This window comes from Vanessa cardui, chromosome 26 (assembly GCF_905220365.1).
Source record: "Vanessa cardui chromosome 26, ilVanCard2.1, whole genome shotgun sequence".
Taxonomy (NCBI): domain Eukaryota; kingdom Metazoa; phylum Arthropoda; class Insecta; order Lepidoptera; family Nymphalidae; genus Vanessa; species Vanessa cardui.
Window position 1 is genome coordinate 9,343,357 of NC_061148.1, and position 16,651 is coordinate 9,360,007.

The 16,651-nt window shown below is 34.1% G+C and overlaps 1 protein-coding gene across 1 annotated transcript in view; it reads left to right on the plus strand.

The window, feature by feature from the left end:
- The window catches only part of LOC124540819 (rho guanine nucleotide exchange factor 11), a 183,343-nt gene that overhangs the window by 138,074 nt on the left and 28,618 nt on the right, over positions 1-16,651 (plus strand). The window contains exons 19-20 of the mRNA XM_047118540.1: positions 10,961-11,063; positions 11,685-11,813. Coding sequence (XP_046974496.1) covers positions 10,961-11,063; positions 11,685-11,813 — 232 coding nt within the window. The remainder of the gene's footprint in view (positions 1-10,960; positions 11,064-11,684; positions 11,814-16,651) is intronic.

The window sequence follows — 16,651 nt, forward strand, 5'->3', positions numbered from 1 at the left end:
ACCTAGTCCGATTGCAAAAAAGAAGAATTCCGATGCTTTTAAACAGAATTCGTGGCTGTTCAGCGGCTCCAGAGGTGAGTAATAATATTACACTATTACTTTTTCGTCATTATTTTTAATGGTTTCAAGCGATAGATCGTTTTTTATTTAAACTTTAATGGAGCGATAACTTTTATTGCGATGATTTTCGTGATTCGGTCTTTAAGTAATAAACCTGACTGATTTCAATTCAATAATTACACTTATATGTAGCACAAAAGTAACTTCAAACGAATTAATCGTTGTTCCGCTTACGAGATCTCGATTCCGCATCAAACCGTCACGGCGTCGTATTTATCAAACGCTGACCTCAGATCGGCCGGGGCCCGTTCGCCTTGCGTCTCAGGGTTGCCGGGTCAAAGGCCGGACTTAGGCTATTATTTGGATGTTGTAATGATCGGAAGTTGCTTTTATTATTAAGCCCTTTCATGTTATCCTTATATGTGAAACCTTAACGGTGATTTTAATTAGATTCATTTTTTTAAAGTGTTTATCAAATACGCATTTAGTTAACTATGAGTCTGTGTCTAGAATTATGATGAAATACAAAACTTCAACTTCTAAATTCAAGGTTATTGAAATCTGAAAACTAATTAATCTTTTAATTCGCAATAACAAGCGCTGCTTTTATTATCCGTGTCATGCAAAAACTATACCTTGAAGCCAATTTTACTTCAGTGCTGTAGATTTATCTTGAAAATTGTTCAGTGCAATTGGAATAGCAACCCTATTCCGCTGTTATGTATACCTACACATAAATATGTCGCAAATAATATCTGAATTCTCGACCACTTACATAAATGCAATTTGTAAGACATTGTATCTAACAATTAGTTAACTATGGCAGATATTTTTATTTAATGTTATTTTGCAATATAAACACAAAGCGAGACCTACTTGCAAGAATCAAACTAGATACACATTGAGAAAGTAAAGTATCGTCTTACTTCAAAGAAACTTCACCTAAATTCCTAATTATGTTTGACACAATATCTCCGACGCGATTAACACACGGCGGTGCAGTTGCTTAATAATCCGTACATGTGATCTAAATCGTCGAACAATTCAATACTCGATGGCGATCGTGATAGATCGCTTGGCGAAATATTTAAATTGATTCGACTACTGGTTCGGGTTTGACATGTAACGGTTTTCAGTTTTTTGCTGATCGTTCTACTTGACTTGATAATGCGTCGTCGAATGCTTCGCCGGTTTATCAGTCTGCGTTATTTATACAACATCCTCTATCAATCATTGTTGCTTTATTTGTATTATATATAAAATTTTAATTAACACGTCGTTGATTTTTTATTATACTTATATTTACGCTTTCAAACTCGATTTCATCAGGTCCAAAGTTTTATCTCTTAATTATTTAGAATGAGATCTTTGAATATATGTATGTGCATTAATATAGCATAAAGTCGTGATGGAATCTTAAGATTGATTATGCATTTGTTTCCGTCCTGTAGGTCATCTATTAATTATTTGAACCTTGTAAATTGCAAGAGCTAGAAATGTCACGAAGTATCTTGTTAAGATTTATTTCTTAGAGATCGGAATTCAAATCTATAATGGCCGTCCATCAATGACAACCCTAGTATGCAAAACGGTAACGCGAATTCGTAACACGACCGTAACATGTCGAAGCGTTATTAAAACGGTTTCAACAATTAAACATCTGAATTCTTTGACCGTGAAATCATACATATGGGCAACGGAAAATAAATAAAACCGTCTGGTTAGAATCTATAAAATCGACATACGAGCCATAAAGCTTTAGACTCGTCGTGAGAAAATTATTTATCGCGTGTAACGATATGGCGAATGCTCGTTCCAATTTTATCTGAATTACGTTTGACTTTCGGTCAAGTAAACATTCAATTTTCACCCTCGTATTTTTTGGACATTTTACAAGATTTAACAATAAACTGATACCAACGGACCTGAATCTAGAATCTACTAAAAAATCAACCAGAGAGCTGGTTGTTCTCTGCCTTGATTAATAACATTAAGCAATAATATCACGAGTGATATTATTTATTTGGTTTGTTTTACTGTTTTGATTGTTCCATCAGTTGTTTAGAAATTGATCATAAATCTTATTTGTTAGAATTTATCAATTTATTTACGTCAAAAACGTTTACTTTATAAATTTAGTTATTTATCTACGCAAATATTATTTTGTTAAAAGTCAATCACACAAAAAAAAATATTTCGGTATTGGAGCCTTCCCAGCCGTGAAGTCTACAACTTGGAAAATTTTCATCACAATCGGATCAATCATTTAGGAACGCATAGTTTACAGATGACAGGATCTTGACGTCTCATTACAATTTCAGATATGAAGCAGATGACGTTATCGCAGAGGTCTGAATCGCAAATAATTTCAACTACTCCCATAATTAATTAAGTATTCATTGATGCAACAGTTTCTCCATTCATAGCTATTCTGCCCATGACCCGTGCTGGCGCATACCAAAACATGCTTAATCCTCGCAGGCCGTTCTGATCCCTACGCCTTTGAAAATAGAATCTATATAAGGATCACTGACTCTTTCAATACGATTGATGTCGTAAATTCTATTGTCAACTTTAATTCTTGCTCAATAAGGATTGTTCAGACAAGTTTTCTAAATTCACAGCATAGTTCTGTGATATTGAACTTTATTCTTTCAATAATAAGGGTCGTTTTACAATGTTTTTTCAACGATCATGTGTTAAATGTGATCGTTTATTTATATATAAAATTGTTTGATATTGAAACAAGTCGTCTGTGCATTCCGCAAGCGGTCAATGGGCCGGTGGGTCTCAACTGTTTGTGTACAGCGTGCTTTGTTCGAGTTTACAGTTGTATTAGGAGATACAGATAGTTGAAAGGGTAGCTTGTGTACAAAACAATTAAAAGGTTTTGTTTGGAAAAATAGTTGATATGTATGTATTTGATAGATATAATACTGTTTTAGTACAAATTAGTCAATGTGGTGAGTAGTACAAAGACTAAAATAACCATGCTGATTTAAAAAAAAAATTGAAGCACTATAGTCCCAGGAAATATATAAAAATATTAAGAGTAAATAATCATTTCATATTCATAATAGGCTCTTGTTATGAAGATATAACTGTTATCGGTGCATATATGTCAGTGATAACGGGTCACTCGCCAATCCATTATCAGGACGACACCCCCGGCCTTGTGACGCGATTATATCATTTATTAATCATCTCTGTGTTATATATTATAATATATTTACTGATCAAGTCTATCCCTGTCCACCACACTTTATTGCATTCTTAAAATGAAAAATAACAATTAATTACGGTTGTGCTCTAATTGTCTGGTATGTAAAGGTTTCTAGTGAAAATATTGTATGAATTACCTTGTACTTTCTACAGTCTGTGTCTATAGGTGAAGGGAACTACATAACGTCAGCCCATTTTTTCATTTCAATTTCTAAATTAAGTAAATAAAAACAAATGCACGTGCGAATGTCCGAAAAAAATACCAAATCCTTATGAACATATAACTCTTAAAGCGACTACTATTTAATTACATGAAAATACTGTTTAAGGCTAAAGTTTCTTTGTGTTTCCAAAACTAATTATCCAATTCCAAAATGTTTTCATAGGTAGAAAGCATTTTGTTTATATCATATGGTTATCTTTAATAAATGGAATGCAATCGACTTATACGACACTGCGATTTGTGCATCCACCCAAAGATTTACTTATAATTGTATTCTTAGATTCAATGTTTGATGTTAAAAACACTGAGCTTATTCATGGTAATGAAATTAATTATTAGACAAAAAACAGACCACCGGAATGTATTGTGTGTTAAGTGAGGCACAGATCGCATAGAATAAATCGAACTTGATGTCTTAAATATTAAATAATTCAAAGAAACTCCTTCTGTAAACGTCATTAACTGTACAAATCTTGTCCGAGATTACACCGCTGTTAAAGTGTGTAGATTCTACTTGTATGTTGCGGTGTTCAAGTTCAGGCGAGCCGAGTTTCATGTTCTTAATTTGTCTCTATAATTTAACTCGTGCTCAGTCTTGAAGGAAGACATTCTTAGGAAATGATTGAGCCAATTCAATGGATGGCATTGGAGCCGCGCAGTGGGACTGAGCCAAACCTTTTCCTTAAGCGGATAGGAGGCCGGTGGTTAGGTTTAGGACTTTTATAATGTTATTTGAGACAGCATCTTTATTGTAACCTAAGTCTATACTTACATTTTTCATATAGAATGCACTTGCAAATCCATCATGGCCATAAACAGTGGTAGTAAGTAAAGGTATAGTATAGGCTACCTTTAAATAGTAATAGCGAATCATACCAATTCGATGACCTTTTATCATAAACAGACGACCAATTATGTTTCACGTACCTTAATACGTCCATCATAAGTTTAAGCTAACCTTAAGTCCGTTAAATAACAAAAAAATACCGGAAGCGTTGATTTCACCAGTACATTGATATGCGCGTGCGCACCTCGACGGGAAGCGCGTATTAATAGCGTATCCTTGTGTGGGTTGACTCAGCGGAGACATTGTTCCCAGTTCGATTCCCGTTGCGCTAATTTGGGATTGTGACTAATTTTTTTCGTAATGGTATTTGGTAGTCATTGTAATTGTTTAATATTTTTTGTGTATTTTAAGATTTTGTGATTACATTCTTTCTAAGCCGTAATACAAAATTAAAAAGATTTTTTTTACAGTTATCTAGTGACAGACGCTGTTTTCTCAGAATAAATATTTTGTAATGTATAGTTTTATACGTAACGTTGGATTCATAAATAAATATAAAATAATATTTAATTGTCTTCGGATATTTTTGCTAATAAATATATTTTCAATGAGCGCACATAATTCCACAAGATAACTTTTGCCCCTGGGTCTGCCTGAGCGCTTATGTACCTGAGAGGCCCGCAACGCCACTTTTGTCTGCAGATGTCTGTGAACGACGATTATCACTTGCAATTAGAAAGATCTACTGCTCGTTTGTCCACCTATTCGTCATATATTTCTGTATTCCGATATAGATAAATGCATTTTATAATATTCTTTTGATCCTATCATATATGTATGTGGCAGATTGCATCAATATAATTAATTTCAGTTATATGCATATTGGGGAGCACAGAGAGATAGATTCCGTAGCAATTTCCACAAATACTTTATCGTTTGATCTGTATTTGCAATAATTCTTATGACATTTTTTTAGCAAAGGAACCCTAAAAATTCCTCAATAAAGATTATCACCGATTACATTACGAATGCTCTTTGGGAGTTATCTCTGTAATGCAAGTTCTTCGACCCCGTATCATAAATATTATGTATGTATGTTAGCAATAAATCGACGATTTAAACCAAAAACATTGTCCCGTTTCTGTAACGGCCGCTGAATTTATTGAATGCTGTATTATCGAAAGTGTCTTTGGAATTGTGTCGGTTTATTTTTGTAAATCTCTACGATTTGTTAGGAATAGGAAAACAATTGATTACATAAGTCTTGTTTTATATTTTGTATTGTTTGTGTGTGTGATATCGTTGGTTGGTTATTGTTAAAGTAGGTGGAATGTCAAATGGGCCACCTGATGCCGAAAGAAATTTTAACCATTCATCTTGGGAGCAGACACGTCCCTTGTGCCTGTTGTTACACAGACTCACTCTTCAAACTGGGACGCAAAATCTTTAGGTTTGGCGGTATCTGACGAGTGGGTGGTACCTACCCAAACGAGCTTGCCCATAGCTGTAGGCAAGTGAAATTTTATTGCGATAAATTCATCTTTTTTCTTTTTTCTCATATAAGACTATATATGTATATTGTTTTGTAGTATTACATATTATATCATTGATCTGAATTGTTTGTAGGGTTTGGTTCGTCAGGATAAGTTCGTACCAGTCGATATACATACTTGCCAATGTCTTGCCTTGCCAACAAAACCGTGTTTTATTTTATTGCTAGTGCAAATTTATATTATCATTATATATAGAAATCTTTACATATTATGCAAGTATGAAGGCACCACGAAGAAGCACTACTAGGTTTATTTTAATTAAAAATAACAAAAAGGGTGTTTCGTATTGAAAAGTTGAAATGTAAATGTATACTCTGTGTAGTTAAGACGTTATCGAAGTTGCAGATTCGTATCGAGTTTTTTTTCAAAGTCGAGGTCCAGGCTGTGATTCAGTGTCGTGACGTCATCAGCGGTCACTGAACCCCGATGCGGTCGAAATTTCGGTTTTCCCTCGACGGACGTTGAAGACAGTGGCGATGCGAGGTTTTTACATGTTTATGAGGTTACTAGCGGCCCGTCCCGGCTTCGCACGGATGGACATATTATCTTTTGTATCTTGCTTAAAATTTGTCGTTATATTAACCTCAATAAATCATATACCTAAATCTTCCTTCAATGAGTCCCTCTGTCTATTAGTGAAAACCGCATGAAAATCGATTCAGTAGTTTTCTAGTTTATCACGTACATAAAGACAGAGAGACGCGGCCGGGGGTCTTTGCTTTGTAATATGTAGCGATATAAGGAGCGATGGACATGTTTGTTTTATAACTTTCTTTGTCAGCTTATTCGTAAGGCGGGTGATGATGGACGGGTCGATTTCTTGGATGTCTCGAGAGAAATCATCGTGAGGCAGGTTTTCTCACTTCATTTCAACATTCAAGTTGAAGTCGTCTCGTGTAAAAGTCGCAGGTTCAATCCTAACCAATCGAGTTATTGTCGTTCCCCCTCTATATGTGATATCGATGTATCTTTAAGCGGATGGGAAAAATTGATACATTGAAAATGTCTTAGTCTTTTTTTAATTTTTAGTCGGCTTTTATATATTAGTGTATTATTAGTATTCTTATCTGTTTACCGTTATACAAGACATGAGAGTCTTCGTGTACTTGGAATATTGTTGTTATGACCTTGTTAACGTATGCAATTACAAGTATTAGAAATACTTTACACTTTTAGGAACTTTTCTTTTTAGGTAATTGGCAATTGTTAATTAATTTCTGTTTCCCTTGTTAGTACCTAAGGCAGTGTATCTAAAAGACAAAATACCTTAGCTCACGAGTTTGGCGTGTAATCAATGGAAGAAATTGGAATTACAGCGCCATTGTCATTCGGGCGGCAGTGACCATTTACCATTATAAGGCCCATTTGTCGGTCCACTTAATATATTAAAAAACCTATCACTTTTAAATTTTAATGAATATTTATTTATGTACATCTATCTCACAATATATAGTACAGAAATAACGCAATGCAATCGAAAACAGAGTCGGTAATTACTCGCAAGTTGTAACTGCTGTCGAGTTTGTACCACTCCATGTTTATTGACGCTAACCGTAGTGTATTGTAAACACCGCATGTTAACTATACGAATATTTAGGTCGTACGCACTCAACTACATTGCACTGTACTATTTAGATACTTTTTTTTGCACTAATTATGTCAAAAGACATTATTTTACATATATATCTAAGTTGAACAGATAATTAAATATGGTGCAGTTAATATAATAGAATTGTATACAGTAGCGATAACAACCAGGGCTATCTTAGGCCAAAACCGACCCTAGGACAAACGATGGGGCCTTATTGGACTACTATTTTTTCTGTGCGATTACATATTCCAACTCATAAATGGCATCTTTCCCGTGATAATGGGGCCCAGGCTCGTGCACATTGTACAAGCTATAGATGATGTTGATAATAACGATAAAATATATTTTTATGTTTAACATAAAATGATAAGAAATGTGCAAGCTGTTATGAACGATGCGATGTTTTTCATTTAATATATATTTGTATAGAAAATCGCTCTTCAAAAGTTACTCAATTATTAACTTATATAATATAAGGTTAGTATTCACTAACAAAATGTGATCACGTCGGTTACGAAGAACTCATAATAAATTCACAGCTCAATCGATACTTGAGCAATGAGTATCTATTGATATTAATAATACAATACAATGTGTTTTCAATGACAAGTAATAATTGGGAAATGAGTTAGCCAACTCCTAAGCGGAAAGCCTCAATAGATTAACGGTATAAGTGTCAAGTGATCCACACTTCAGGATATTGCAAAGCAGACGATGTATACCAATTGTAATGATGGTGAAACGTTATGGAATTTCATGCCTTGGAGCGCCATCTAGCGGCGAGTGACATCAAATTGAAACCTATATGAAACAAATGAATATTAATTACTTTGTTACTGGTTGTTAAAATCCATTTTATACCTACTATTTAATAGAGGTTAAGAAAACCAGTAAAAGTTCATTTTTTTATTTCTAGTACATATTTGCCGAAAAATATCATAATTCAAATTCCATATTTAAATATCGCGCAAAAACGCTACTTGGACAATATGGCGCTGCAATGGGGTCGGTGACGTCACTTTCCTGTATTTTAATCTGTGGTATATATAGTAGAAAAGCAAGGTTTACAAGAAAATGACGTTTTGTGTTACGTGTCAAGCGTTTGAAAAAGTGCATTTTTATTTATGGATTTTTGAATAAATTAAGTATTATTTTCAACTTTCGTTAGTAAATAATCATTTTTAAACTCATAATATATACTGATCACAATAATTCACAATTTATTTTTCGCATTGTCAAATAGCCTATTCAATGGATATTGATAATATATTAGGTTTAAATTTTGTAGTTGTAGAAGGTATAGTTGAACACAAACATCGATAATAGAAGGTTCTAGAAGAAATATTAATCATTTCTTACATCGCCAATGCGCCCGCAACCTTGGGAACTAATACGTTATGTCCCGTATGCTACTACACTGGCTCACTGTCCAAACCGGAACTCGACAATACTAAGTATGGCTGCTTGGCAGATCATCTGATGCATATCAGCCTCGATAAATAGAACAAAAATAGATATATTTTTGTGGTAGCATCTCAAAGATCAATAGTACTTGTAAAACGTTTGTAAAATATACTTATTATGACTAATGGCCGCCCGCTGCTTTAATCGCGATTAGGGTGTTAGTTGTCATGTGTTAAGCAAAAATATAGCCTACGTCCTTACTTAGAGTTTAAGTTTGTGTCATACCAAATTTCATCAAATTCATCAATTTTCATCGGTTCAGCAGTTTGGTCGTGGAAGTGCGACAGACAGATAGACAGACAGAGTTCTTTTCACATTTATAATAGTAATATAGATATTTGAAATAATTTCATCTCTATACTCAAAGTATTGTGTGGCTTGTTTAATATGAATGCGATTGTGCTAAGAATGATTAAAACGCTGCGCAGGAGTGAGATCATCGCTATACCAGTACACGCGTCCTCTATAGCGACGGCTATGAGACCGTATTGTCCTCTTGTTAGTTTATTACAAATGCTATCGAGTGTTCATAATTTTTTAAACGTTCTGCAAATATGCACCGATGTTTTTTTATGGTATAGATTGGCGGACGAGCATATGGGCCACCTGATGGTAATTGGTCACCATCACCCATAGACAATGACTCTGTGAGAAATAATAACTATTCCTTACATCGTCAATGTGCCACAAACCTTGGGAACTAAGATGTTATGTCCCTTGTGCCTGTAGTTACACTGGCTCACTCACCCTTCAAACCGGAACACAACAATATTGTGTACTGTTATTTGGCGGTAGAATAACTGATGAGTGGGTGGTACCTACCCAGACGGGCTTGCACAAAGCCCTACCACCAAGTAATGTAGCTCTTCCCCATCGATAGATATCGTTGAGGTGTTTATGATCGGTTGAATAGTTTAGACGTGAAAGCGTAACAAACGAACGGACAAACAATATATTCAACTTTCACACGTGTAATATTATATCACGTTATGTATGGCTGGCGTTTGCAACAGCGATCTGATTCGTGGTTCTGACGATCTGGATCGAAATTAGTGAATGTGGATCCAAAATGAGCTGGTATTTAGCTATCCATTTATATTCCGCAAATGTATATAGGTAAATTTATAGTCTATTCCAGCCACAAGGGAACTAAAGCCAAATAAACTAGTTTTGACATCGAATTGACGCAATATTAATGTTGGATTTGAACGTTTTTGAACTTGGACGTAAAATGAAAGTGTCTATATCCATCTCTATTTGCGAATATTTACAGATTAATTTGTCACTCTGTCTTACGTCATATTGTCAATTTTTTCGTCTTCTTTTACCTTACGTCTACTGGCTAACTTATTGACTTATGGGGTTTCGCTTACTGGATTAAAACCAAGCTAAAGTGTAACTGTGTTTGGACTATAATAAATCTCACGTGAGAATGTCGATTTCATTCACATTTTCATAAGAAAATAAGTTAATAATTATTGGACATTATACTTCATATATGCACGGACAGAGTTATGCTACAATTTAATTGTATGTATATAGTGTTCTTGTATCCTCACAGGATAATGACGCGCCGATCGTGGCTCATCTCGTAACAGGATAGAGCGCTCGCCATGATTCATCTGCCGAGTTTCCGACGTTTTTGTAACATTCGATCGTTTTTAATTACCCGTCGCCGCTGTTATATGTTTCATTGCAATTGTGTTTCACTAAAATTGCAGCCTTTGTTGTTTCAAATATTATCTGTTTAATGGAAATTATTTGGTTTCTTTTCTCGTTTGGTGTAGATCCATTCCTTATTCGTAGATAAGCTGGTTTATTATTATTTAAGATGGTTGTTATAGTCTTTTCTGTAACACTATTTTCACACGGTTTCACATGCTTGCCCATATTTGAATTCTCATTCGTTGAGACAGCTACGTGATAATTCACTGGTATATCCCCGCGTTTAATTTTAAATATGTTTTGAAGATTCTCTGTCGTATATTAATATTGTGAGAAAATTAAACAGTATTAATAAATAAAATGCATTTCTGACATTCGTTTTACATTGTTTGCAGGAGAATCAAGGCGAGAGGGATCGACCGACGAGCCTGCAGCGCCAGAACTAGACGTCGACACCAACGACACCAGCGCCAAGGAGAACGAAACGAAAGAGCACAGGCTAGTACACACACAGACATAAAATAACACGGGAATCGAGATATACACACTTGTAAATGTGTGCGGTTTCTCTATCGCAAAATAGATTTTCGAAAGTAATTTCTTGAATCTCAAAATAAGTCCTTAATTTTGTAGTCACTTAAAATTTTGAACGCAGCTATACTGTCACTTTTAGCGCCATCTGTGTAAAATTTGTGAACTTCCTAATGCCCACAGCGACCGCTAGATGGCGTTAACAAATAGATAGCTTTTATTTTTAACACAGTAGTACCGTTGGTTTGGGATGTTTTTGTTTCATTGGAAAAATGTGGCTTCTTGCCACCGGATGGCGTGGATAGCTTAAGCGCTAGATGGTTTATTTTCTTTGAACAGGCTACTAGCAGAAGCAGTTTGAGTGAATGCTCTAAAAATGCAATCAGATTGTTTTTCTTGAATAAGAACCCTTAATATGTTGCCTACATTACGACTGAACTAAAATTAAATACATTTATATATGTACTTAGATTTAACTTGAATGTTATTGGCACTAAAAAAATAGTTGTATTCATTATTAAATTCGTAATTGACTAACTTGGCTATTAATATTTTTGATATATAATTAACATAAAAGTACTTCCACAGCAGTTGGAAAGGAGCGAATGCGTCTCGCGGCGTGAACCGCGCGGAGAGCTGTCGCGAGCGCGACGCGCCCAGACGCGGCAAGCACCGCAACGCGTCCGATCCGAACCGGCTCACAGCTCACCCCAACCAGTGAGTACCTCTGTATTTATGACATTAATTACTCCTTCAACAAAGAATAATATATACTTTGACATTATAGGGTGCGTGTATTATTTAAAAGATGTTCTTTTATGTGGATCACAACAGTGACCATGTTTGGCTGATATAATCACGTAACTAAGCTTTATCAAGGCGAATCTTCCGTCTCTTTCTCTCTAGTTGTTTATTAGAGGTTGATTACAACATTATTTAAACTTCTTATTTACTCCTATAATAGATGCATAGGATGACAGTATAATAGGCAATCGTACTTGATTTAACAAATTCAATGATATATAGCATATTCCAATCGAAGAAGGAATAAAGATAAACAAACCATAGATTTACGTATTTCATGAGATTTGCCAGTAACTCTGCTATATTGAGTTCTACGAAAAGTTTACAATTAATATACTTTTATTTATAATTCTTATTATATAAATTAGTGAAACAACCGTACCTATCGGCGACGTTTAAACCGCTATTTTTTGCAAATCCATAGTGAAAATCGTAGATCAAGCTCTCGACCAATGACATCGCGTTAATTTGCTCTCAAATGTTGTTTGTTTGCCTGTGACTGAAGAGGAGACTCTTAGAAGAGAACTCTCCTCTAATACCCATAGATTTAGATCGAGAATTATTTTTATTACTAAAACTTCGCCACGTTTTTTATTTGCAAGTAAACGTTTTTATGAATAACTAAATGATTCCGTTTAAAAAATATATATTTCTAAGAACTTCTTCGTGTGTCATCGGAGTTATGAAAAATTTAAATCGTAGAGAATTTTCTTATTTAAATTGATTTAGTTTCGACTTCCACGATCTCGTAATTTGCAACGGTCTGTCTGATGCTTTATGAAAAATATATCAATTTATTACACACATTATTGTTTCCTGTTACCGAAATATGTACGCTTGTCTTTAGTGTCAACTTTTTGTTATTTACATTTGTAATGAAATTTTGATGTACTTTAGAAATACATATTTTGTAGAGCTTCACAAAATTATATGTATTGTGTTTTATAAATTTTCATCATTCTCCATCTCACGTGAAAATTTTAAAACAACAATTTTTTATGAAAGGTTCAAATTCGTTGGTCAGTATTTTATTGGTAAATCATATCATGGAAATATAAAATATCATCATATGAAAATTAGATTATGAAAGTCCTCTTAACAATATGCAAAATAGACTTTTTAAACTATTTTATGGATTTATTTTTGTATTTATTTGTAAATGAAAAGTATATAAGACATTATTTAAATTCTTTGTCTAGAATAGATGCATTATGTCCAGATTGAAGATATTTTCTCTTATTTTTAGTATGACCAAAACTAATTCAGACCTGCCTAGACATAAGAACGACGCAAGTAAAACTAAGGGCAGCAATTAAAAGCTTTACTCCGAACAGAATACGTTATATAGTCGCATATCAGCATACTACAATAGTTTAACAATTTTAAAACAATTTAATTTATATTGTATTTTTATTAAAAAAGCTTATCTTTAAATTGAATCAAGACACTTATGAAAACATTTGAATTTAAACCTTATGTGTAGCGCCTTAAAGTCTAATTTCAATGACATTTACATAAAGAACTAATTGCATTCCAGAGTGTTATATTGACATATTTAATGACCAATTTACGAAGACCCTTCGTTTTAACATAAATATATGCCGAGTGAGGTGTAAATTTGAACGCCCAAAGAAAATACGACCTTATTCTCTGATACTATAGATTCATTTTCGACGTACCCCGTTATCGTTTTACCAGCCATTATAATTTGAGCCTTTGTATCATCACTGGGACGGTCGTTGTGAGGTCTCGTAGCGACCGGTTTATGCTGATCTCTTATTTTTTTCACGTTGTACGTATTCGAGGGTTCAGGATAAGTAGTCGTGGCGTCGTCCTGAAAGGTTTGATTTTCAGTTTCAGACGCGATACGGCACGAAGTGGACATTCGTGTGAAAAATTTGACTCATGAAGAGTTCTTCTTTTGTGATGAACAAGATTTTAGTGTCATAGTGATTTTAATTACCTTTTGCATATTATACAGCGTGTTGTATATTAGGCGATATATTTTTATTGTTTATATTATATTAGTTTTTTGGTGTGTTAAGGTAAGATGAATGGGGATTTCGAATTAAATAGGTGTAGGATTCGAATAATTATTTTATTATTTTGGAATTTAATTTTTCCAACTGAAATTAATGTCACAATTTAAAATTAATTATTGAAGTGTTTTACTATGAAATATCATGAAAATTGTAGCGATACATTATTTTACTATAACACGTGCTTTTGAAAACATACAACATATAGTATCCAATTTATCGCTTAAGTATGTTTTCCGACGTATTTTCGATCTGTTTTTGTATCTGTATAAACCTTCGCAATTCAAATGGAGTAAGCATTTATTCGTATGTATACATTCAAGTAGTTATATAAATTTAGGGTAATTTTAAAGGTTTAAATCTGTCGTTATCGTTCGTGTGGTATTCGTTGTATTAATATCATTCGCGTTAAATTTGGGTTTGCGCAATCTATGCCAGTTTCAGACACGAGCCTGTAATCTGTATTCAATATGGAAATAATGAAGTTGCTCAGTTACACACGTAATATAATAAGTAGGTTTTATTAGCCTACTTGATTAAGAATATTTCGATTTTGCTTTCAAACGTATACGACGAGTTCGGAAAGAAATCCCTCAGAAAAGATTTCATACGCCATTTTTTTTACTGGTAGGTTGCCTACACAACACTAGTCGACATTAATTGTTTCAGCTTCCTTGCGTAGGCTCTCAGCTTGAAATAATTAAAGCCTTTAACCATATTAAAAGAGCAATCTAGTGCCATAATCAAGATCAAACTAGGCCTTATTTAAATAAGCTATTACTAGACATTTTCATTAATCTTCATCAAACTCAGAAGCTGCTCAACAAAAACATGAATGTATGTGTTTTGGTGTATGTAAATCTTTTATCAATACGCCGTGTTTATTAATGTTTATTTAATTTGAGAATTAAATGTATTTATGGTATCAAGTACTTTTCGAAATCAGCGCGTTCAACTCTTAAAACGCCAGCTTTTAATATAGTACATTGTGATTTCTGTGAACTATTTATTATACGTATACACTGAATATCGTTCGTATTTCTTTATGTGCGTAAGTGGCGATGACAATGGCCAATCGTGGCGACGTTTTCAAACAACAAACATTCTGTCCTCAGGCTGGTACGACGTGCGCATTAGTAGATAATCTAGCGACCAGCCTCGGCTTCGCTTAGATGCAATGCTGATACTAAATGTACTACAGAAATTGGTTATTTACGACATCACATTAGAACCTTCTAAAATAATCATTGTTTCTTTACTATATTGTCCATGTATCGTATACAAAAACCTTCCTCTCGAATCAGTCTTTCTATTAAGAAAAACATAATCAAAATCCGTTGCGTAATTTTAAAGATCTGAGCATACATAGACTTTGTTTCATACTGTGTAATGATGATTATATCAAACTTATATGTATGAAATTGAGCTCATAAAAGTACTTGTTTAGGTTTGCAATGAATAAAAAAAAATAAAATTTAAGCATTATATTCTCCCATTGACTGTCAAGAAAGAAATGTACCACCGGTTCGGAAAGATACGCCTCAGACTTGAGAAAAACCGGCAAAAGATCTCAGCGGGGCCTTTTATTTTCAACAATTGTGTTTGACTCGGTCTGGAGACGATCTTTTCACCTCCAAAATGTTTTATAAGCTAAAAGACATTTTATATTAATTAAATTAAATATTTTAAAAAGCAGAATATCAAACACTTGGTAAAATTGTAACGACTCAGTTTTTCAATAATTATAAACTTGCTAGAAATAAGAATTATATGCAAGATTATGGCGTACGTATTGTGTAGTTTTTCATTGTAATTATTTTACTCCCTATGTATAATTTAAATGGGATCATGATATTTTTTTATTTTAACACTACGATTAAGTCAATTGTTACGGACGTTATTTTGAGTCATGATTCCCTCGTGGCCTTTTCTCAACAAAGATTAGAGTATATTTTGTTATAGTGCTCAACCTTATAAGAAACTCCGATGCACTCTTATATTTCCTCATGTAAATGCTGGAAAGCATATCAGCCCCGACTAGATAGACTACATGCACAGGACCAAAGTAGTGGTTCCCAGGCTCGAGATTTGATAATTCAGCTTCCAAATGACATGGTGCTACTGAGAATTTATTTACGGGAAATCTTTCTAGTAGCCTCATCTAAAGTTTGAGTCCGGAATCTGAAAGTCTAATGAGCTAATCACAGCCAACGGGGCAGAAATACCTATATATTTTAATAGAAGAGTCGCAATAAAGAACTAGTATATGAATATCGTTTGTTCAAAAAACAATACGTTTTATTGTAAATGGAATCGTCCAATGCTGTTACGTGTCTACGAAGTTTAATAAAACAATGTTATCGTTGCTCGCGCTCAACGAACAAAATGTTCGCTACACAGACACCCAGACAGTCGATTTCCGTACCCGTCTGTGGAGCGGCAGGGCGGCCGTGGGGGGAGGTGGAGCTCTGCGGAGTTTGCAGTGTAAATTGTTATGCGGGAAAATTGTACGATACGTATAAGTATAGTTAATTGCGGTAATGTTGTTTCTGTGTTTGAGGATACGATTGTAAGCGAATGATTATAAAGCTTTTTAAACTAAAACCTTAACCTGCTTCAAGTTAGCCGCTCGAACAGCGACTGTTATTGATATATTGATTATACGTGATACGCTATTATGATACACGTATCCTTAAAAAGTTATAGGTTTTC